Source organism: Drosophila navojoa, chromosome 2 (assembly GCF_054131105.1).
Source record: "Drosophila navojoa isolate 15081-1374.11 chromosome 2, UAZ_NAV_1.0, whole genome shotgun sequence".
Classification (NCBI taxonomy): Eukaryota; Metazoa; Arthropoda; class Insecta; order Diptera; family Drosophilidae; genus Drosophila; species Drosophila navojoa.
This window is the reverse complement of record NC_142890.1, coordinates 9,899,640-9,920,801: the sequence shown is the minus strand read 5'-3', so window position 1 is coordinate 9,920,801 and position 21,162 is coordinate 9,899,640. Positions and strand designations below refer to the sequence as shown.

Below are 21,162 nucleotides of genomic sequence, written 5' to 3'. Positions count from 1 at the left end.
CAACAACAGCAGCAGCAGCAGCAGCAGACCGTCGAGCGGCGACAATGTGGTGCCAGACAGCTCAGGTGAAGCCGTGGCCGTGGCAGAGCCAAGGGCAGGCTCCGAAGTTTGCAGTACATTTACTAATTAATTGAAAATTCCACATAATGAGACGATGCCAACATTCTGCAGCTAATTTATATTTATTTATATTTATGCGGGCGTCGAGTAAAGAACAATAGTTCGATTGCGCAAGCAACACAAGAATTTTCCAACAACGAATTTCCAACTTGACTTTAAAATATTTAAACTATTACAAAAGTTAAAGAGCGAGCGGGAGAGAGAGACGGAAAGCTTGAGGGAGGGAGGTAAAGCGCTGCTGAACAATAAATAAATGCATACTTATTATGCACCACTGCCGCACTGTGCGTATGCGTAATATTATTTTTATTAATGCCAGGAGACAGCCGAGCACGGCTCAGCTCAACGGAGTCCTGCCGCGGACGCAGAACGCATGCCGTCAGTCGCTGTCAATTTGATATACACTTGTGCTATCAGTCCGGCATTTATAGACAACCAATCCAGCATATTCTCATTTTAATTGAACATTTCACAAATGAGCTCGCGCCGCACTGAAAACGACTGCATTAATTCCACTCATAATGCGTCGTATTACAATTTGCGCATAAATAAAATGACTGTGCGAACTGCGGGGGGAAGATATCGCCCATTGGCTGTTGGCTCTTTAAGTTGTAAAGCTTTAAAACATATGCCTCAGCTAGGATTTGCATAGTTATCAATAAAAGGATATTAGCTCTTAAAACATGCTTGATAAGCTCTATAAACATGAGATGTAGATTTGCTGTATAATTCAAGACAATCCTAACTTGTTAAAAGAAAGAACAAACTTTTTAAAAACTAATTATAGTAAACACATTTAAAGTTATCGCTGTAGAATTAACTCCAAGCAGCACAATTGAGTCTCATTAAATACATTTTAAATATATTTCTAGTATCTTTACTTAACAACTAAACGCTTTCTTAGGGTATGTCAGCGTCGTGCGTTCTCCATTTTGAGACACATGTCAACAATATGATTTGCATACTGTCAAAGCTTATCACAAAACACTCACTAAAAATCCGTAAAGCATTTGGCGATTTTGTTTTGAAATCGATGCTCAGATAAAGTCTGCACACACGCACACCCAAGCGTATGTGCATAAATATTTATATATTACATGGCTGGGCCATAGTTGGAGGTGCGAAAGCGCTCACGGCTTAAAAATTAAATTATTTGCCTATGCAAAAATGCACAAATGCAAATTGCATTGGCTGCGGTGAGCACGAAACGCACGAAAGGGTCAGCTAAGCATGGAGCACTCGCTACATGGTGCGAGTCGAACGAAAACTATTTTACATTTAATGGTTTATTAATAATTTAATTACTTTTTGATTATGGTGGATTACATTAGCGCATTGCAAATACGCGGCTGACAAACGACCAAAAAAAAAGAGAAAAAAAAATAAAAATGAGCAACAAAAAAATAGAAATAAGTAAGAAAATTCTAGTCAAAACTGCTCGACTATGAGATACCCTGAAATCTTCGACATTACTGCATAAGTAAAATGAATATTTAATAAGATTATTAATTGATAATACTAAAACAGCAATAGATATCGATTTTTTAAAACAAGTTTCATCTACGGATGCTATAAACAGATCTATCAAAAAAATTTCAATTTCTCTAGCTCTTATAGGTTCTAAGATCGACGCTCTCACACATACGAATAGAGAGTATGGACAGGACCTCAGCTGAGCGGTTTGCCACGCCTCCTACTTCCGCCTGTTACAAAACGTTTAAAAATAACTATTATACCCTAATTTCACATTTTCAATGGGTTCAGGGTAAACAAAAAAATAAAAATAAATAAAAATCATTATGGAATATAAAACTCGAACCTCGCCGCTGACAGCGAAAACAGTTTGACAAGGGGCGTGGCTATGCGTGGGCGCCATATAAAAAGCCATTAATGAAATTAAGTTGAAGTTTGGTTTTCTGGTTTATGCAATTTGGTAAATTGAATTAAAATGTTTATTAGCTTGCAAATCGTATCGGTTGTCATTGTTGTTATTGTTGTTGTTGTTTCCGCTTTTAATTGTTGTTGGCACATTTGGCTGGAGGCTGTGGAGCGAGAGCACTCCACTAATGGCTCTGTTGAAAATTATTTAATTACACGCTACCAAGCTGATGTCAAATATTTAAATGTGAAACTATTAAGAGCTTTGAGGGCTCGGTTTGCCAATTCGCATATCAAATTGATCGAATAATAAATCCATATGTTAAATAGTAAGAGAAAAACCTATTAATCTAGCTTAAAGTGTACATAATTTTGGTTAATTGTAATTCGATATGAATTTGTGTTTAAATTAAAGATATTTTAGTGGAATAATCAGAGTACCTACATGCGATTGCTTGATTAAGCAATCCCAAAAATATATAAATATATATACTTATTTAAACAATCAAATTTTATGTTAAAGTGCATTGAAATGTCTCTCATCTCTGATATTAGTATATATATAGCCTAGTCTAGCCATGTTAACAATAACAATTTTTTTACAACTTTGGTCATTTATAATGAGGGAAAAAATAAATAAATTGAACACAAATTGAATTATTATGCCTATAGAAAATTAAAAATATTTATGCTAATTTGTGCGTTTGCTTCATTAAAATTACAATTAAAATGATGCAAAAAAATCAGAAGAATTAAAGAAAAAATTATATATACATATATAAGCATTGGAATATAGCACCGCCAAGTACCACGGATAGCATAAAAATATTTATGTAAATTCATTTAATGACAAACAATTAATTAAAATGATTTATATGATTATTTCTTTGGCATTTGCTGCAATGCAATACAATTAAAAACAAATTTTCAATGCATTCAATTTTTTATTATTATTATTTTCACTATTTAGTGGTTCGAAGTGGTCCAAACGGTTTAATGAACGGATGTGAATAAATAAGTAAAGATTAAAATTACAATACTCTATTATTGCGTGTTGTAAATGCTTACAAATTTAATGACTCAAATGCTGATGCGACATTTAAAAATTTACTGAAAATATCTATGAAGATCTACAATAATATTTTATCTATCTATTTATATACATTATATTTATTTGTCTATCTACATATGTATTTAATGTGTGTGTTTATATACATATTTGTGACTACATATCTATTTACCAATGAGATTTAAATATTTTAATATATTGATTTATCTGTTGGACTTTAATTGAGGCTGGGCTCGAGGAGGATACAAAATTGAATATCGTATTTGAAGACATTTTCGAATTTAAGGCTATGGCTGTGGCTGTGGCACTTACCTGCTATTAATTTGGCCATCACATCAATCAAATCGTTCTGGCAATTCAAGTCGCCAGCTGTTGCACTGTTGTAATACGCGTAGCTCATGCAAATTTCAATAAAATTAAATTCCGTCCAGGCCTGTTGATAGTCCACAAAATTGAAGTGCTTTAGCAGCAGCCGCAGCGCGTTAATTATGCCAAACTGTCGAATGGATTGAGAGCAGAAATGTTGTTGGATTTCAATCGGGTTGGCTGGCAGTCACACGAGCTCACACAAATATTTACCTGCAAATTTTTATCATTGAGCGTCATCAATTTATTTGTCATGCGATACAAAACTTTGGCCAAAACTTTTTCCTCTTGCGCAATTTGACGTTGAAATCCAAAGGCAAAAACATGGCCGTCACCGTAACTGCCATCAAAGTAGGCCGACGCCGCAGCGGCTGCACCACCGGCAGAGCCGCCCAAACCAATCGTGGTGCCGCCACCGCCACCGCCGCCGCCAACACCAACAACAGCTTCTGCGGCGGCAGCATACGGCCCGTGACCATGCTCTCCGGCATCCAGGGCTGCCATTGGCGAGGCAATCGCTGAGCTAGCCCGGAATAAATTACGCAACGTCACGGACATGCTGCCAAATATGCGATAGTCGAAAAAATCCCAAAGCAAATTGAAATTAGTTTGTTGAGTTTCAGCATTCATGTTGCCTTCCTCGATTCGTATTGCTGTTCCTGGTGTTGTTGTTAGCTCCTGTTGGCGCGCTGTTTGCATTATAAAGCGGCACAGACTGTGGGCGGCCTGCTCCCTCACACGGGCATCATCGTCGCCCAGCAGCTGCATAAGTTCGTCCAGGAATTGAGCCTGTAGGGATCGAAAAGCGTTTCCAAGTTAGTTGACTGCAGCTTGTAAATCAAAAACCAGAGCCAAGTTTTCATATTGCCGTTTCCCGTTACAACAACACCCACACCCACGCCCACGTTTTCCACCTGCTGCTGTTGAATTTTGTGGTTGCATCCGGGCAACAACTCTTTCAACTTTCAACTTTTCATACGGCCAGCCACTAACAGCGAATCTGTTTGCCTACACCAACAAAAAATAAAGGTTCATGATGGAAAATGTACTCGAATATGTTCCCCAAAAACTTGGCCCTACGCTAAGCTGTGTAATATCATATGTAACCTAAGAATTTAGCAATATTTGTTGCAAATTTATATTTATCATTTTGAGCATGAAATGCATATGCAAATGACAACATTTATACCGCACTGGTATAATTAATTTATCCGGTTTTATATTGCTAATTTCGGACGTCAGCAGGTTTCGATGCCTAACTGTAAATGAGCTCTGCTTTTGCAGTTTATAAATTGCATTTCTGACTAAATTGTTGTTGGCAATTAAATTGGGTTATTAAATTATACTTACTATATACATATATTCAGTTCTGAATTTTATTAAGTTTCAATTTCATTTATTTTAATTTCTTGGCGCTGCGATATTCAATCAAAGGCTTTTCGTTCCCCCGGCGAAGTGTCATTTCCTCTTTTATCGCTGGCAACACACACACGTATGTATGTATGTATGTATGCGCACCGCCGCACGGCGTACAATTGTTTGCTAAGTCTTCAAGTCTGTGTACACGTACGGAGTACGTCCCTTTTTACCATTTAGCAAATTGCTTGGCTTTCTCAAAATAATAAATCAACAAATACGGAGTATATGTATTTGTATACATGCATGTGTGTGCATGTGTGCCTGCCTGCATGTGTATATAAATACGCTCTGAGATAGTCTAAAAGCAAAACAAACTGTCAGCCGGATCGGATCGTATTGGGGGCAGTCTGCAGAGATGCACAAAGAGCCACACTTCAATGCACAAAAGTTCAATAAGAGGATGTGGCCCACGCCTGGCTGGGGCGCAGGGAACTGGGGGCGTTTGGGCTCACTTCAATTGCTTTTGAAGGCATTTGCCAGGAGTGCGGAACCAAAAAAAAAAAAAAAAAACAAAATAAAATAATAATCTACACAATAAACAAGCCAAACAGCTGCTGGCCAGACCAAAGAGATATACTTGAGACTCAGATTTTTTGTTTATTGTCGTTGTTGTTCTGGTTGTAATAAGGCGATTTAGCTGCTTACCTCATAAGTGCAGACAATGTCCTTGCTGCTAGCATCCATTTTCCAGTTACAGCCAACGGTGGAGGTTGCACAATGATTTTTCGACTCCACATCCATATCATTGCCGTTACTGTTGTTGTTGTTGTTGTCAAAGGCACAATCGAAATTTGCGTAGTAAGAGCGTAGCAGTACGTAATTTAAATTGGAAATAACTTCGGCATATTTATTCTGGACCAACCAGTATTTATTGTGACGACACAATCGAAGTTTGTTCAAGAGCAATTTCGGTGAAATGGCAAACACACAGCAGGGGCCAGGCTCATTATATTGGGCAATGCTGTTGTTGTTGTTGCTAGAGTGTTGCTGCTGCTGCTGCTGCTGCTGCAAGCGTTTCGATTGCAATTGAAAATCATTCAAAAGAGCAGCTAGCAGCTCATCATTATCAGTGGCTGACGACCTGGCACACATCCTGGTCTCATCTGCCCTCGAGTTGTCATCGTTAGAGTGCCATTGTTGCTGCTCCTGCTCCTGCTCCTGCTCCTGCTGGTGGTGGTGGTGGTGCTGCTGCTGCTGCTGCTGCTCCTGCTGCTGACTGCTTAAGGCATTATCCAGATTCTTTGGAAAAGTTTGTTGGCCAAATGTTTGGGCCTGGCCGGGACCCTTTTGTTGTCCACTTGGCTGCTGCAACTGCTGTCGCTTCTGATGAGCATGATAATGACATGGCGGCCCTGTCAAATATTTGGACACCACATGCGGAAATATCTTATCGAATGCATTCAACGCTTGTATGACCACTGTGTGTATCTCGTCCTCAAAGCCCTGCAAATGTGCAAAAGCAGAAAAAACTTTTCAGTTTATTTTCTTCGCTTTTTTCGTCTTCTTCTTGCTTTCATTCTTTCATTTTTTTTTTTTTTTTTGGCCAAATTTCTACATAGATGGCCTCAAGAACAGACCGAGCTGAGCTCAGACGTTTCGGCTCTGGCTCTCAGCTAGCGCTGCTAAGCGAATTTGTGTTTTATTGTTTGCACAAGCAAAAAGTTTTGCCCAAGCACATCTGTGTGTGTGTGTGTGTGAGTGTGTGTGTGTGTCTACTGAGTGTGTGCATTTTTAACGAATCTTAACAAGCTCTTCCTAGCCAAAGGGCTATTGTTATCATAGTTGCCCTGCTCTAGGGAAGATCTCACTCTGCATACTATATATATTTATACACATCTAACTGTATATGTGCGTGTGTGTGTGTTTGGCTAGTGCCATTGAGACGGATTTGCTGGCATTAGAATTTGCAGCGAGAGGCATCTAATGTGATTTTCAGCTGGCACGTTCGCGCCGCTTTGCAACTCGTTGCATAACAACATTGCATAATCAAATTGCGCTTTTGGGCGCGCCGACTGCAATTTAAATTTTCGGGCTGGCCACTAAATTATTGAATTCAATAAGAGGAGCGAACGTCCCCCCAGAATAGCACAAGTCAATCCTGTCCTGCCCTGCACTGCCTCGGCCTGGCTTGGACTGGCCACAGAACATAGTAGTATGTGTACCTAACAATTCTCAAGAGAGAAATCAATGTGCAAGTTATGCGCACATTCTCCATTTGCCTGCGTGTGTGTCTATGTGTAAGTGTGTGTGTCTATGTGTAAGTGTGTGTGTGTGTGTTGGTGTTGGGCTTTGGCAACGGATGCGCTGTTAGCCTTAGGGGCATTTGCACTTGCACATTGCTAAAGCGATAAGAATTTTCTTTCTTATTTCGAAATGAAAAACAGCCCGGCACAAAATGCCGCCGGCTTAGCTGCAACTGCAGCAGCTACTGCAGCACCGTACTGCAGGGCACTGCAAAATATTCAAAAGCATACACCAACCGCCATTGATATGGACACGTGTCTGTGTCTTTTTATGTGTGCCTGCATGTGTGTGTGTGTGTGTATTTGTGTGCTCGCCTGCATGTGTTAAAATATGTTAGCTTGTTGGTTTAACGGTGAGAGAAAAAAAAGCACGTGCAGCGAAAAGGTGGAGGTGCATATTTATAGAATGTGCAAAAGAGAGTGCGACAGAGTGAGAGAGTGGGCGAAAAGCCAACGGTAGGACAAACAACGCGGCGTATGCGTTATGCATAAGCTTGCCGGCGCAGGTGTAAGTTGCCTGGGCAGAGATACGAGCATATATGAATAGATAACTGCATGTGGAGCATCGTTTGCCACATTAAGTCACGCCAGATAAGCCACTCACTCCACCCACATACAATCACCAAGGTATCAAAGAACACCATTGTTGTCAACATGCCTGGAAACCCCGCTTACCTTCAACAAAATGGCCAGCAAGTGCGCCAGGCCCAGTCCAGGCTGCAGCTGCAAGCTGCGCCCGGCGCCGCTCGCCTGCACAAAGCTGCCCACTATTTGCTGTACGCCGCCACGCAGCATGGGATCTGAGTGTCCGTGGAAGAGCAGCACGTCGGCCAGCGCTTGACCACCGCCGCTTGTTGTGGGCGTGGTCGCACGTGTAGGCGTGGCTGGGGCTGTGGCCGTGTAGCTGGCGCGGCTGCGCATGGATTTGGTGCGCTTGGGCGGCACCGGCGGCAGGGCCAAGGGCGGCGCATCCTCAGCCGCAACTGTGACGCGATACGAAGTGCCAATGATCTCTGATCTGGAGAGATGACTTTCGGGCGCATTCAGCTGCTGCGCATTCGACTGTCGCCTCTTCTCCAGCTGCGACTGCAACAGCGTGGCATCAGCACTGCGACTCAGGGTCGGCGATTGCTGCAGATACGCAGGGCAGGTGCTGGGACCAAAATGGTCATCCTTGATTTCCAGCAGCAGCAGATTCTCCTCGGTGTCCGCGACTGGATCCAGCAGTGATCCCGTCATTGATTGGCACGGCTCCGTGCTGCGCTGTGACTCGTTGCTGCTCTGCGGACTGGAAACCTGCGTGCTATTAGCGCTAATTTGGGCGAGCAGCTGCAGCTCCTGCTCGCTGATCTCCAGCGACAACTGGAGGACGCGTGGCGCCAGTCGCACACATTGCGCAATCACTGCCAGCGATAGACTCTTGATGGACACACGGCTTACTGTGTCCGGCTGCAGACCTGAGGCCTGGCCGCTTAGCAGGAAACGTGCAGCCAGCAGGCGAGCTGTGTAGTACACCAGGGATTGCTCCAGAATGCTGCCAATTCTCACGCTGATTAGAGCATGACCCGATACCGTTTGCTTCAACGGTGAGCTCTCCGCCAGAAAGGGATTAGCTGCCGGAATAAAGAATCTAATTAGTCTGCTGCACATGGACAGCAGATGGCTTACCGTTGGGTGTCCGACGTAGCTGCGGTTCCACTTCAGCATCTCCTTCAGTTGCCGCTGCTCCAGTAGCCGGTGCATCCATCAGCAGCGCCGTGGATGCCGTATACGAGCCACTGCCCGAGCCTGTAGTCTCCTCCACCGGCGTGGGCGTCTCTGTTATTGAAGGCTGACGCTCCTGCGGCCCGGCCGCACTGCTGCTGGCTAACGAGCTCAACGAGAGCGTTAGCGACGCCGTCGATGCAGCATCCGATTTATCAGTGGTTGGCGCCAGCTTGGCCGGCGTGGATTTGGGGCCGCTTGATTGACGAAAGAGCTTACTGACCGACTCCGACGCTGCAAGACAAAAAACCAACTCAGTTGAGCAGTCCAAACTTTTTCCAGATAACTTGCCCTGACACTAATGCCAGGCCCGACGTTGGCTCAGGCTAATTGTGGTTTACCACACTGTCGCTTACCTCTACCCCAGCCCCAGCCCCAGCCCCAGCCTCATCCTCAACCTAGCTAGCTTCAACTTCATCTTAAGCTTCACTCGCTCGTACCCAGAACTTGTAGCCAATTACCAGGCACATTTGTCTGTCGCGGCCGTCTTGGCTATTGGGGCTCTTAAGAATGCAACAAAACGGAAAATGTTTGCAAACTTTCTAAACACGAGACGGCAATAAAAACGGAAACCTCCAACCGCCCAACCGCCCAACTTGGTCACTCTGAAGGCTACAAAACTATTCGCTTTTGTCGATGCTAATACCCCTTATGTCTAATCTAATAAATGCCTTATCAAATTGATCTCTTTTAATCCAACTCAACAAGGTAATATATAACATCAATATATAACATCAATATATAACATCAATATATAACATCAGTATAGAAAACCTTAATCTTATAAAGTTCGCTTCACGGCGCATCAACTAGTCGTTCATGTCCAGTAAGAGCATACTTAGTATCTTTCTCTACCTCTCTCTTTCTCACTTTTTCTACTGCCTCTCTATACATTCCTACCCCTAGCTGCAGCTATTGGAAATTAATTGAAAACTCAAATTTTATAGTATATATACGTTAAGTGAAAGAATAGTGGGAGAGAATATATATTAAGAAAGAGTGAGAGAGAAAGAGAGTGGGGCGGGGAGGTAGAGATCGACCAAGTGCTGCCACCATTGACCGCAACCGCACTTAAGTTGGCTTAAAAAATTGTTTTTATTTAGCTGCTGTATCTGCTAGCTGGAATTCCTGTAGCCATTTTTATTGTTGTTGTATCGTCTAATGGATGTTACAACCGCATGCAAGCGCTGTTAAAATTAGAACAACACTTCCAAATAGGAAAAGAGAAAAACATCCGTTCAAGATGCAGCTGCAGCTAATACGTAGTTTATTATGAACAAGGAAATGACTGATGACTATAGAATTAAGCAAGCGGATATAAATATATGTATTATAGATTAATAATACAAATAGAATAAAAGACGTAGAAGTATATAATATTAAAAATAGGTAAAGTCGGTTAGAAGAGCTCAACAGCAAAAGATCATATAAACTGCTTTCATTACCATTTCTTTTATTATAAGTTTTCTCATTAATATCACTTAAGCCTTGATTCAGCTTTGAGCTCTAGAGAAGAACAAGCCATAAACTAAAGTGGATGCTAAACATTAAGAGTTAATGTCTGTATAAATTCAAAAAAGAGTTTTTAGCATTTTAGCTTAGAACTAGGAAAAAAGAAACAATAACAACGAAAATCTAGGGTAAGCTGAAATGCGCAGTTAAACGAGAGTTAAATCAGAGAAATCATTGAAATTTTTACGTTCAATTAGTGGAATCGTAAAGCTAACCAAATTCGAGGCACTTGAGTTGCCATCACTTTTTATGGGATGCCCCCAAGCAGAGAAATGCATGTATGTATATGTAATTTAGCTGGATTGCTCGATGCATTTTATGCTTTAATAGTTTTACTTAAGCCGTAAGTTGCGTCAGTGGTGCATCTTCTTCATTCGCCAGAAAGTTGAGTGCCACAAATTGAAACCGTTATAAAACAGCGGCAGCCCTAGCAACTTTTTTCGCAGTTTTGTTATTTAAAATCACGTTAAAAATAACAACAACAACGGCAAAATGGCAAATAAAACTAGCGGGCGTTCGTTCATATGAGTATGCATGCTCCAGCAAAAAACCGTAAGGGGGTAAAGCCCAGCCAGGATGAAGAAAAAATGCCAAAGGATAGCGAAAGCCGCGTAGGAAACGCGGCAGTCACGAACGGAAAACGCGCAAGAACAAGAAGTGGAGCTGTTTGCAGAAATGTGGGGGAAATGCGGGCTGCCACTTTATGGGTGACACATAACCAGCCAAAAGACTCGCCTACTACCCCACAACAGCATATGCAAACTAACTAAAAACAACAACAGCAACAACACAACAACAACAAAAAATACATAAATTGTTTATGAAAGCAAAGGGGAGAAACGCGAAATACAATGAAGCTTGAATGCTCTTGTGTAAAAAAATAATATAAAAAAATTATAATAATAATAATTATTTTGTATGAAAGAAAAAGATAAATATAGAGTGAGAATATAAATAAAATATTTTAAAAATTTTAGCTGCAATAAAAAGTTAAGTAAAAGCTTTTTTGTTTCGCAACTGAGAACAGAATCTTAAGCAAAAATAATATTTTATATAAACATATAATATATATTATATAAAGTTTTGCACGAATTAAATTTTATATTCATATAAACCAACTTACTGTAAGAGCATACAAATTGCTGGATTTGGTGACGCTCTTTGGCTGCGGATGAAGATTGGCGGCTGCTGATACACATACATATGTATACGTATATACATATATATATATATTTGTATATATAAATATGTATATCTAGAAAAAGTCAACAACAATAACTAGCAGCAGCAGCGCTGGCTAAGGGTGGGGGAGTGGGCGGGCGAGCAGCGTAAAAAGGCTGATATCGCATAAGTGCACAACAAAAAGGCAACAGCAGTGAGCGCAACAACAATAACAACATCGATTGCAAAAGCAGCTAAATGAACGTCAGATCCTATGGCCTAGCCGACTATCCTGGTTGGCTGGCTGGCTGGCTGGCTGGCAATGCTAAATAAACTAAAACACCCACAAATAAACAAACACACACACACACACACAAGATGTAAGCTTGCATACATGCAATTTGAGTAACCGCATTTTATCACGTAACCCATTTGTCTTAACCACTTTGTTGCCAACTTGCAGTGTGATGCTTTGGCCAAGTGGCAGCAGCATTCGCGCATCCAAAAGAAGCATGCGGGGCAGGAGGCGCTTGGATGCAGGGTGTTGCAGAAGGTTGAGCCTGGTCGTCGCATGGGATTGTTCGCGGTAAATGCGTTGCCATGTTTCAAGCTTAATCCGCAGCCCACACACGGACTAACAGACAGACGGACAGACCGGCAGACCGGCAGACATGCAGACTGACAGATAGAGAGACATTCAGTTCGTGGATGAGACGACGAATTTAAGCCCAACATTTACGTCAAGTAGTTGCTTAAGCTTTCTTTTTGCATTTCTATGTTTTTCTTCTTTTCTCTTGTAGCCCAGATAATGCGCTCTCTCTTTTGCACGTCGTACATAATGTATGGCTGACTCTTTCGCACGCCCACACAACTCATTCAGTTAATTACTGCTTCCGGCTGCGTGAGCAGCATTTTCACTGCTTATTAACTCACACACACACACACACACACACATATAGCAGGACATGCTTGTTTGCAGTTGCTCTCTTTTTATTCCATTCTCATGTTACACATTTTTTTGGGCTCATGGCAATATCTTTTGCTGCCTACCTTGAGGCACACACACAAGCACACGCACACACATATGCACATTCACGCACTCTAGTAAATGTACATTAGCGGAAAGCTGAACGCATTTATTGAATGTTTCTAAGTTTGAACAACGTCGACGTTTTTCTCAATCAAAATGAATTCAATTTTCAAATGGCAAATATTGTTTGCTAATGCTATTGACTTTGCTGTTGATGTTCATATTGTTGTTGTGTTGCTGTTACTGCTGCTGCTGCTGCTGCTCTTGTTGTTGTCATGTCAACAGACGAGACTCGAAAGCAACAAAAAGTGGAAAGCGACGCACAGCCACTGAAGCGACAAATGATGCATGCAACTTGTGCCTTGCCTTGCTTTGCCGTGCCTCGCCACTCTAGTATCCCTCTCTGCGTAGCATCCTGGTCTATGCGAGCCCTGCGCTGCCATGATTCGTTCGAGCGTTGCCTAATTTAATTTAGTTGTGCTCCCTGCTATTGTTGGTTTTGGTTGTGTGTGTGTGTGTGTGCGTTGTTGTTGCTGTTGATTCCACAGAGACCATGCAGCATAGTGAACAACAACAATTACGCTTCATTAAATTGCAAGTGCAATTGGCAAAAGGCAGCATGCAAATTTCGTTGCCAACGTGTTGTCTGGCTCCCAGGGCCTCAATATCTATTTCTCCTGCTCTCTGTGTCTCTCTCTTCTCTCTCTCTCTCTCTTTTTCTCCTATTCGCTTTGTGCCCATTCTCTAGAACAATTATGCAAATAATTTGATTGCCATGCACAAATATTGTAAATAAATGTGGTGCAATGGAAAACAAAAAACGACAGACCGCGAAATCCAATAACATCAAATGAAAACTATTTTCCAAGCACCCGTCAGCTGTAATTTCAAGTACCATAATGAAATATTTGTCTGGCCACCACGTTCAGATATTACGTGAAATATATCTTTGATTTGACATTTGCAATTGAAAAGTAGACTAGAATGGGTTATGTATACTCTTTTATAGTCGTGGTCATTTTATAGCATTTGATAAACTTTCCATGTCTGCAACAGTATCTAAATATATTCAATATACCCCATCAAACAATTCATTGATTTAAGTGGTATCAGAGCACAATATAGTTATGGATTGGCATGAACGACTCACCTGCATTTGAATGGGACAACAAATTGTTGAAGAATGTGCCAATTGTTGTTGCATCTGGCATTGGCTCCGCTGACTCGTTTGTTCCTGTTGTTGCAGTAGTTGATATTGTTGTTGCTGTTGCTGTTGCATCTGTCTGTTGCTCTCTGATGCCAGCAATTGTTATTTCCGCATCGAAATCGATGCTGTTGAAGGATTCATTGTCGATGTCACTCAAATGCTGGGATCTGTCATCGCTGGCAAGTAAATTCTGCATCGATGACTGATGCTGCACGGCCTGAGGTTTAGCCATGGAGGCAACATGCACATCTCCTGCTGCTCCTGCTGCATCAGAAGCTGTGATATTTGGCATTTTCAATGCATCTGCCACAGTTGGTTGTGTTTCATTTAGTTGTGACAGCGTTGTGAAGCCCTCGTACTCATCGTCCGCAGCGGCACTTAGCAGCTCCATGTCATCGTCGCCATCACCATCGCCATCATCATCATCATCATCCGCAGCAGTAGTACCAGCATTAGCATTTGCGTTAACATCATCATTATCTCCAGCTGGCTGTTGTTCGTCCTCATCGGATGCGCTGCTCGCCACGCATTCGCTTATGCTTCGTGCTGCATTTCTAATGTGTTGTCGCGATGCTTTCTTTGCAGCTGGGAAAGAGAGGAACGAATGCGCATTGGGTTTAGAGCTCTAGTTTTACAATTCGTGTAGTAACTCGTTGTTGTTATTGTTGTTGTTGTTACTGGCGGTGTATGCAAATTTCGCTTTGACCTCATTTTGCATGCACCGCCGCCTAAAAGCATGCACCAATAATTTTCATATGTGCATTGTGTGGGCGGGACTCTGTATGTGTGTGTGTATGTGTATGTGTGCGTGTGGGTGGGTGGGTGGTTGACTGTGACAGTGGCATTGCTCAATTTTCTTGATTTCGGTGCGGTCTATCTGTTTGCTTGTCTAACTGTCTCTCTGTCTGTCAGTCGCTCCGTCCAGATGTCACTCTGTCAGCATGTGACAGTCGTACATGACTGCACACACACACACACAGACAGCCAGACACACGCTCATCTAGACTCAGCTTTATTTACTTTACCTTCATCAGCAGCGGAACTCGCAGCAGCATCTTTCTCGGTGTCAGCATCATCAGCCATGGCATTAATTCCCACGACTTGCAGCGAGCTCATGCCAATCTGCAGTTGATGTTGCTGCTGCTGCTGCTGTTGTTGTTGCTGCTGCTGTTGACACTTTTGCTGCTGCAGTTTGGCATTTGAATTCTTTGCCATTTGCATTTGCATTGGCATTGCCCCGCCGGGCCCCTCCTCCCACTGGCTTGTGCCCACTTCGTAATTTCTCAATTGGAATATTTGATTTTTTAATGATTTCCTTCGCCGCAAATACTCATTGTGCTCCAGTTGTTGATTGCACAGCAGTTGGCGCAAACTTTGCGCCAGTCCACCGGCACCGGCACCGGCACCGGCACCAGCTGGCCCCTGCCCCGCCGCCTGTATGGCAGCTCCTGGAGCATCGTGCAGTGCCTGGAGTATGCCATTGATGACCTCGAGTGCGGCATTTATGATGGCGTGATTCGTTGTGTGCTGCGTGCTCAGCAGGTGCAAACAATAATCATAAATTTCAATAATTTGCCGGCAATCGGACGCGGCAGCGTGTTGCTGCTGCTGCTGCTGCTGCTGCGGTCCAGCAGCCGCCAAGGAGTCGCCATCGTCCGGGCAATCAGCAGCGTAGCCGCGTATCAGCTGCGGCAACAGCAGACGCAGGAAACCCAAGGCGCCCAGCACGCAACTCGTCTGTTGATCCATTAGCAGCATTTCTGGTAAGGAAAAGAAAAGGAGAACAGGTGCTTAGTTCATTTGATCAGGATACTCTTCCATAGACAACTTTTAGTTAATGTCTTTTGTTGGTGCGCACAACTTATGGCTGATGTTGCCACAAATTAAAAACGCAAACTGAAACTTTGCAGCACACACACACAGACTCTCTCACACACACACACACACTGGCGCACATGAGCTCGCACAGAGCTTTAGCCAATTGCAGTTCATATTTCTTTGGCAACTTTTTCGCTCTCTTCACCTCACATGCTGCGCACAAATTGCCACCAATTAAATTTATCTCATTGAAAAGTTTTCATCTTGTATTTATAGACTTTGTGCCGGCACACATACACGCACACAGTCACACACGCTCACACATACGCGCAAATAGGCTGCGCTGTGTGTTTGTTTGCTTCAGTTATTTCTCTCTTTCTCTTTTTATTACGTATACGCCACCAATCACAAAATGCCATGTTGCAACTTTGTTACTCAATTAGTTTGCCGTTTTCCTTTGGGCTTGCCACAAAATTGAAAAACACTTTTCGCCATGCCGGAGCAACTTTTATATGACCCTCTCCAATTGACTTTCGGCTAGCAGCAGGAACTTGTTGCCTACGCTCCATATGTATCAATTAATTGCGCCCATAAGCCGCAAAAAAAAAGAAAAACTTTGCGAATGCCAAGATTCAGAGCTCAGCTGCCGGAGGCACGTTTAATGCACTCAATTAATGGCTGAGAAAACTCGTGGTGTTTAATCTTTTAAATTAATATGAAATGCGCCAATGCACGGCAAAGTTCTTCGTGTCACATTTTTATCAATTGACTTCTGAAATATCCTTGACTTGATTGAGTGGCACTTCTGAAAAAGCTGCCTGCTTGCCTGCCTACGTACCTCAACTCCCTGGCTACATGCCACTCATTTAAGAGCTGCCACATTTCCAACTGTGCGACAATTTCGACAATGGATGTCATGAATTATATAAGGCGCCACAGAGCAGAGCATAAATGAGGACTGTAAAGTGTTAAATGTGCCTTTACTGCTCTGAAAGTATTTTTGTAGGAAGCGGAATGAATGGAAATGAAGCACAATTTATGTAGGCCTAATGTATATTTAAATAAATAACAATATTGGCTTTGGTTTTGGTGGAATTTCATCGTAGAGCTGTCCAATTCAGACATACTCTTTCAAGTAGAGAGACAGAGAGAGAGAAGGTCAAGTATGATATGATTGAGATCTATCTAAATAGCCATAAACAAAGAACAAAGTCAGACAACTTTTGTAGTTCTGAAACTCCATTTGAAATTATGAGTATTCAGAAAAGCAATTGTTGGTAATTGGGTAACTTGTTAACTTGGTCAACTTATTCACTGCGACTTATTCGGTCATTTTTGTTTTGCAAGGAGGCAGCGCGACAACTGCTGTCTGCATAAATTTGATGCTGCCGTTGTTTGCTGGCTGCTTATAAAGTTGATTATCCTTTTAAAGCTGCACAGGAATGAATATCTGATTCAATTTCGCATGAATTATTACAGGGAAGTGTCCAAGTGCATAAATTTCATTTTGCTTGCCTTACAGCCTCAAACAAACAGACAGACAAACAGCAGTCAGAGAAGCAGCAGCGGGAGCAGAGAGAGAGAGAGAGAGTGAGAGAGAGGGAGAGCAGGAGCAACAGCGTTAAGGACCTTACTCTTACTGAATGTTTGTTGGGGCATGCCAAGGCTCAAGACACAAGACTGTGGCCTGGCGAGTGTCGAGGGAGAGGCGCAGGACGTCATAGTGTTGCAAGTGCTTCACTGATGGCTGCCATAAAAAGAGGCGGCAGACTGTGCACTGAGTAGTTGTTGTTGATGTTCTCATTGTTGCTGTTGTTACTGCTGTTGTCGCCAGCTATTGTGGCATGCACTTGCCAGGCAGTGGCTTGCAGTTGACATAGCCAGAGCTGCAGCTTTAGCCACAGAGGCCAGGATTTGAAGGAGTTGATTTGAAGGTAAACAACTAAAAAGCTGAAAAGCGCAATGTGGACGCAGCCAAAGAGTTGGCATTGCATATTCAGTTGGCCTTAGACGCATAGCTTGTGTCCTCCGACCGTAAGCACACAAATTTCAAATTTATGTTTTTTATTTCGGGTCACTGAAATGCATAAATAAATGGTAAACACAAACAAATTGTGCGGGTTTAATTGAATCTAGTTTTACAACAATTTCGGCTGAAATGCAAGCACCTGAAATTACAGCGCGTATCGTACGGTACACATATCTAAAATCTGTTGTCCATTTACCTTTTGCCAATAAAGTGTTCATGAAAATTCAATAAAAAATGATTTGTGTTGCAAAAATGCCAAACTGATTTTTGCCTCTTCCTTTTTCTATTTCTTTTATTATTGTATTTTTTTTTTTTTTTTAGAACTTTTTACAGTGCATTTCGTATGATTTTTGTTGTTAGTGCAGTTATTGCTGCAGTTGCCAGCCAGCAAATGGCTAAATAAAAACTGCCTCGTTTCCGTTGTCTGAAATCGCAGCAAATTCGTAAAAATATCAATATATATGCATTACATATAGTTGGGCAGGACTGTGGATACTTGGCTGGACAGCGCACACAAAAGGTAAGCAACGGCAATATAGAAATATAATTTATATCAACTGGCATTTTAGTTTTAGTAGTGGCAGTTGCACACACACACACACACACATATATATATATATATATACAATATACTCTCGTACAGCAGACAGACAAATAAACGCCATGGAAAATTCTATGACTGACTGTGATTGCATTTACAGTTAGTTTGTATAGTACTCAATGGCAGCACCCACACCTAAAGCCCGGGCCAACCCAACCCAAATCCAAACGAAAGCATCGTCCACAATGCACTGGGTTGAATATTTTGCAATGGTATTTTCAATGGATTTGTGGCTTTTTAGAATATTAAAAAATATTTCACACAAACACACATATTCCACATGCATACACCTCCACCTACATATATGCATGCATGCATGGCTTTTGATGCTATTTTATTTTTTTTATACATGGCACTTGGCATTTGGTGCGTTAAAGCCCTTACACGCTTTTTAAACACAGTTTTCATTATTGATGAAACTAATGCAACTTTTTCCTGCTTGCATTTGGTAAACGCGTCAAATGGTAAGCAATAACAAAAACAGACACAAAAAAAAAAAAAATAAATACATGAATATCACGGATTAGCTTACAAAAAAAAAAAAAAAACTATCAAATGAAAATCGAAATAAAACGCAATTCAAACAAATAAATGCCACAGCCGACGGCTGCATTAACAATTGACGCATTTGGTAGTTTAGCATTGTAATGATTGAGATATAGTCGTGGCATATATGTGTTTATATTGATGTGCACGTGCACATTTCATATCCGGCATTTGTTGGCTTACCAATCACTTTGCTTAGTCCATGCCTGGCCATGAGACTTCTATTGCGCGCATGCTCAATCAAACTGATGCAATTTTGTGCCGAGCAACGACGCTTCACTGCGCAATCCGAGCTGATGTTGCCAAGGAATGTCTGCAATCAAAGAAATTCAGAGAATGAGATGCGAATCAACAAATCAACATACAGCCAGTCACGTCTAAACCAATCGGACAGGCCTCCGGAAGCTCTTGATACACAGATGCATCTCAACTTAGACAATCTAGCTTTAACTTGCATTTAACTTAAGTTTTACAGCAGAATTTAGAATTCAGCTAAATATAAATTAAAAGTTTATATATACAGGATATTTTTACTAGTAATATGATAATATACTATATATATATATATATATATATATATATATATATATATATACTTATACTTATTATAAAATATTTTTAATAAATAATATTCAATAATTCGACCAAATTTTTGAGCTGCATTACCTCAAAGAGTTTACACGTCTCGCTATCGTTGAGGCCCTGCTGCACGTAGCGTCCAAAGTTCTTGACAAAATCAGAGAGCGTCTCCTGCAGCAGCGTCTCCTTGCGCTGCGACATGACGGATATGCATTGCAGCAGCCGCACAGCGTACCATTTGATGTGTTTCTCCTTGATTTGCGGCGCGTAGTACGAAAACAAATTTAGGCAAATGCGTAGCGATCTGGAAAACGTGTAAGGATTTGATTAACCATGAAGGTTATGGTGCACTATGCTTCACTTACCGTTGATTACCGTTCCGCTTGATCTCACCATATAAGTCCATCAGTATGCGACTGACTCTCGTCTTCTCCAGAGCTCGAAAGATTTTGTTCAGATTCTCCTCGGCGCTCATGCGCACCACCGAGTCGAAATCCTCACAAAATAGCAACAACACATTGGTGGCCGTGCCACAGTGTGCGGCATAATTGATGTGGCTGGCCAAAGCCTTTGACATAATGCATTCAGCAATTTGCTGAAAGCAGGCAATCTTCTGCTTTTGGCTGCAACGATAGAAGAATATATTCCAGTTAATCAAGCGGATAATAAGTTTGCATGGTTGGCATAACGAAGTGGGATAAGGAAGACTCTTTCGAGACAGGTGTCTACTTTGAGCATGGTGCATAAAGTGACTTAACATACTTCAAATGATGGCCAATATATCAGTAACTATTTGCTCAATATGCAAATTTGTTTTTATGAAATTTAATAAAAAATTTTAACTGAATTATATTCTATTTGTAAGCAAAGATACGGAGCGTTCCGATGACCGGTATAAAGTTATTTATCATATGACTCAACAAGCGAATAGTTAATTTTCTTCGAGACAGGCAGAAAAAAAAAAATATTAAAAAAATAAAATAAATAATAATAATAAAAATTAATTAAATATATTTTTATATAGACCGCTTCCGAAAATTTAACAGGTGTTTATTTATACGTATACGTATTTTCCTAAAATTTAATTTAATATTTAATTTTATGTAAATATTTGGAATATCCAGCATAATTTCTTGCATTGACATTGTCATTCTAGATTCCAGTGTCAACAATCTTCGAACAATGTTTTTGCAGTGCCCACTGTAATCAACCTGGGCGTATAGGCATTTGATGAAGTCACAGCAATGATGTGCAATGAGCCGAGCAGCCCGTTGTTAGGCTACTAAAGCCCTTCGCATTCTGGTTGTTTGATCAATAAGGCCATGCAAGACGCCAAATGCATAATTGCATTACAATTTTTAGCCTGCTTTGGTCTTTTGCGCAATAACAAACTGTTGCCGGTCTGTTGCAGCCCCAGCGCAGCGAAAAAGTCGGGGCAGCCAACACAAACACAAACAAACGCTCACCTGCATTCCGTGTTACGCAGCTGGTCCACATGGCTAGTGAATTTCTCGTAAGCGCTGGACTTGTCCATTGTGTGGCGTTAATAGTGCTCTAGTTAATTACACATTTATCACATTTTGTTTATTTGCTAGAGTGAAATTGATACTTATTTTCAATATTTTCTTTGTTTTGATGCTTCTTCTTGCCGCTGAGAGCACAGCGAACATATGTTCACTCGATGCGCTGGGCAGCACTAAAGCGCGGCGCTGCCAACTTGCTGAAAAAGAAAAAGTGCTGTATAACGAAAGCAAAGACATTGAGCGCGAATTCAAATTTGAAATTTGTGTTTCAAGTTTAGCTTTGACAAATACGAAAAC

The 21,162-nt window shown here is 41.5% G+C and overlaps 3 protein-coding genes across 8 annotated transcripts in view; 2 read left to right on the top strand and 1 right to left on the bottom strand.

Annotated features, from left to right (window-relative positions):
- Nucleotides 1-21,024, bottom strand: part of htt (huntingtin) — a 45,106-nt gene extending 24,082 nt beyond the window's left edge. For 4 of the 5 annotated variants that reach the window (XM_018103993.3, XM_089256590.1, XM_089256591.1 and 1 more), the window contains exons 1-11: nt 20,809-21,023; nt 19,708-19,965; nt 19,430-19,646; nt 18,947-19,076; nt 14,790-15,529; nt 13,713-14,346; nt 8,764-9,093; nt 7,771-8,708; nt 5,498-6,295; nt 3,647-4,222; nt 3,380-3,563 (exon numbers count right to left, since the gene is read on the bottom strand). In XM_018103993.3, the coding sequence (XP_017959482.2) occupies nt 3,380-3,563; nt 3,647-4,222; nt 5,498-6,295; nt 7,771-8,708; nt 8,764-9,093; nt 13,713-14,346; nt 14,790-15,529; nt 18,947-19,076; nt 19,430-19,646; nt 19,708-19,965; nt 20,809-20,876 (4,873 nt within the window). In that variant the 5' untranslated portion in view covers nt 20,877-21,023. Of the gene's footprint in view, nt 1-3,379; nt 3,564-3,646; nt 4,223-5,497; nt 6,296-7,770; nt 8,709-8,763; nt 9,094-13,712; nt 14,347-14,789; nt 15,530-18,946; nt 19,077-19,429; nt 19,647-19,707; nt 19,966-20,808 lie in introns of all 5 variants that reach the window. The other variant, XM_089256593.1, reaches the window with a different exon arrangement.
- AstA-R2 (Allatostatin A receptor 2) overlaps nt 1-21,162 on the top strand; it is a 137,712-nt gene that overhangs the window by 36,138 nt on the left and 80,412 nt on the right. The gene's annotated exons all lie outside the window — the stretch shown is intronic.
- Stat92E (Signal transducer and transcription activator Stat92E) overlaps nt 1-21,162 on the top strand; it is a 148,778-nt gene that overhangs the window by 55,677 nt on the left and 71,939 nt on the right. The window lies entirely within an intron of this gene.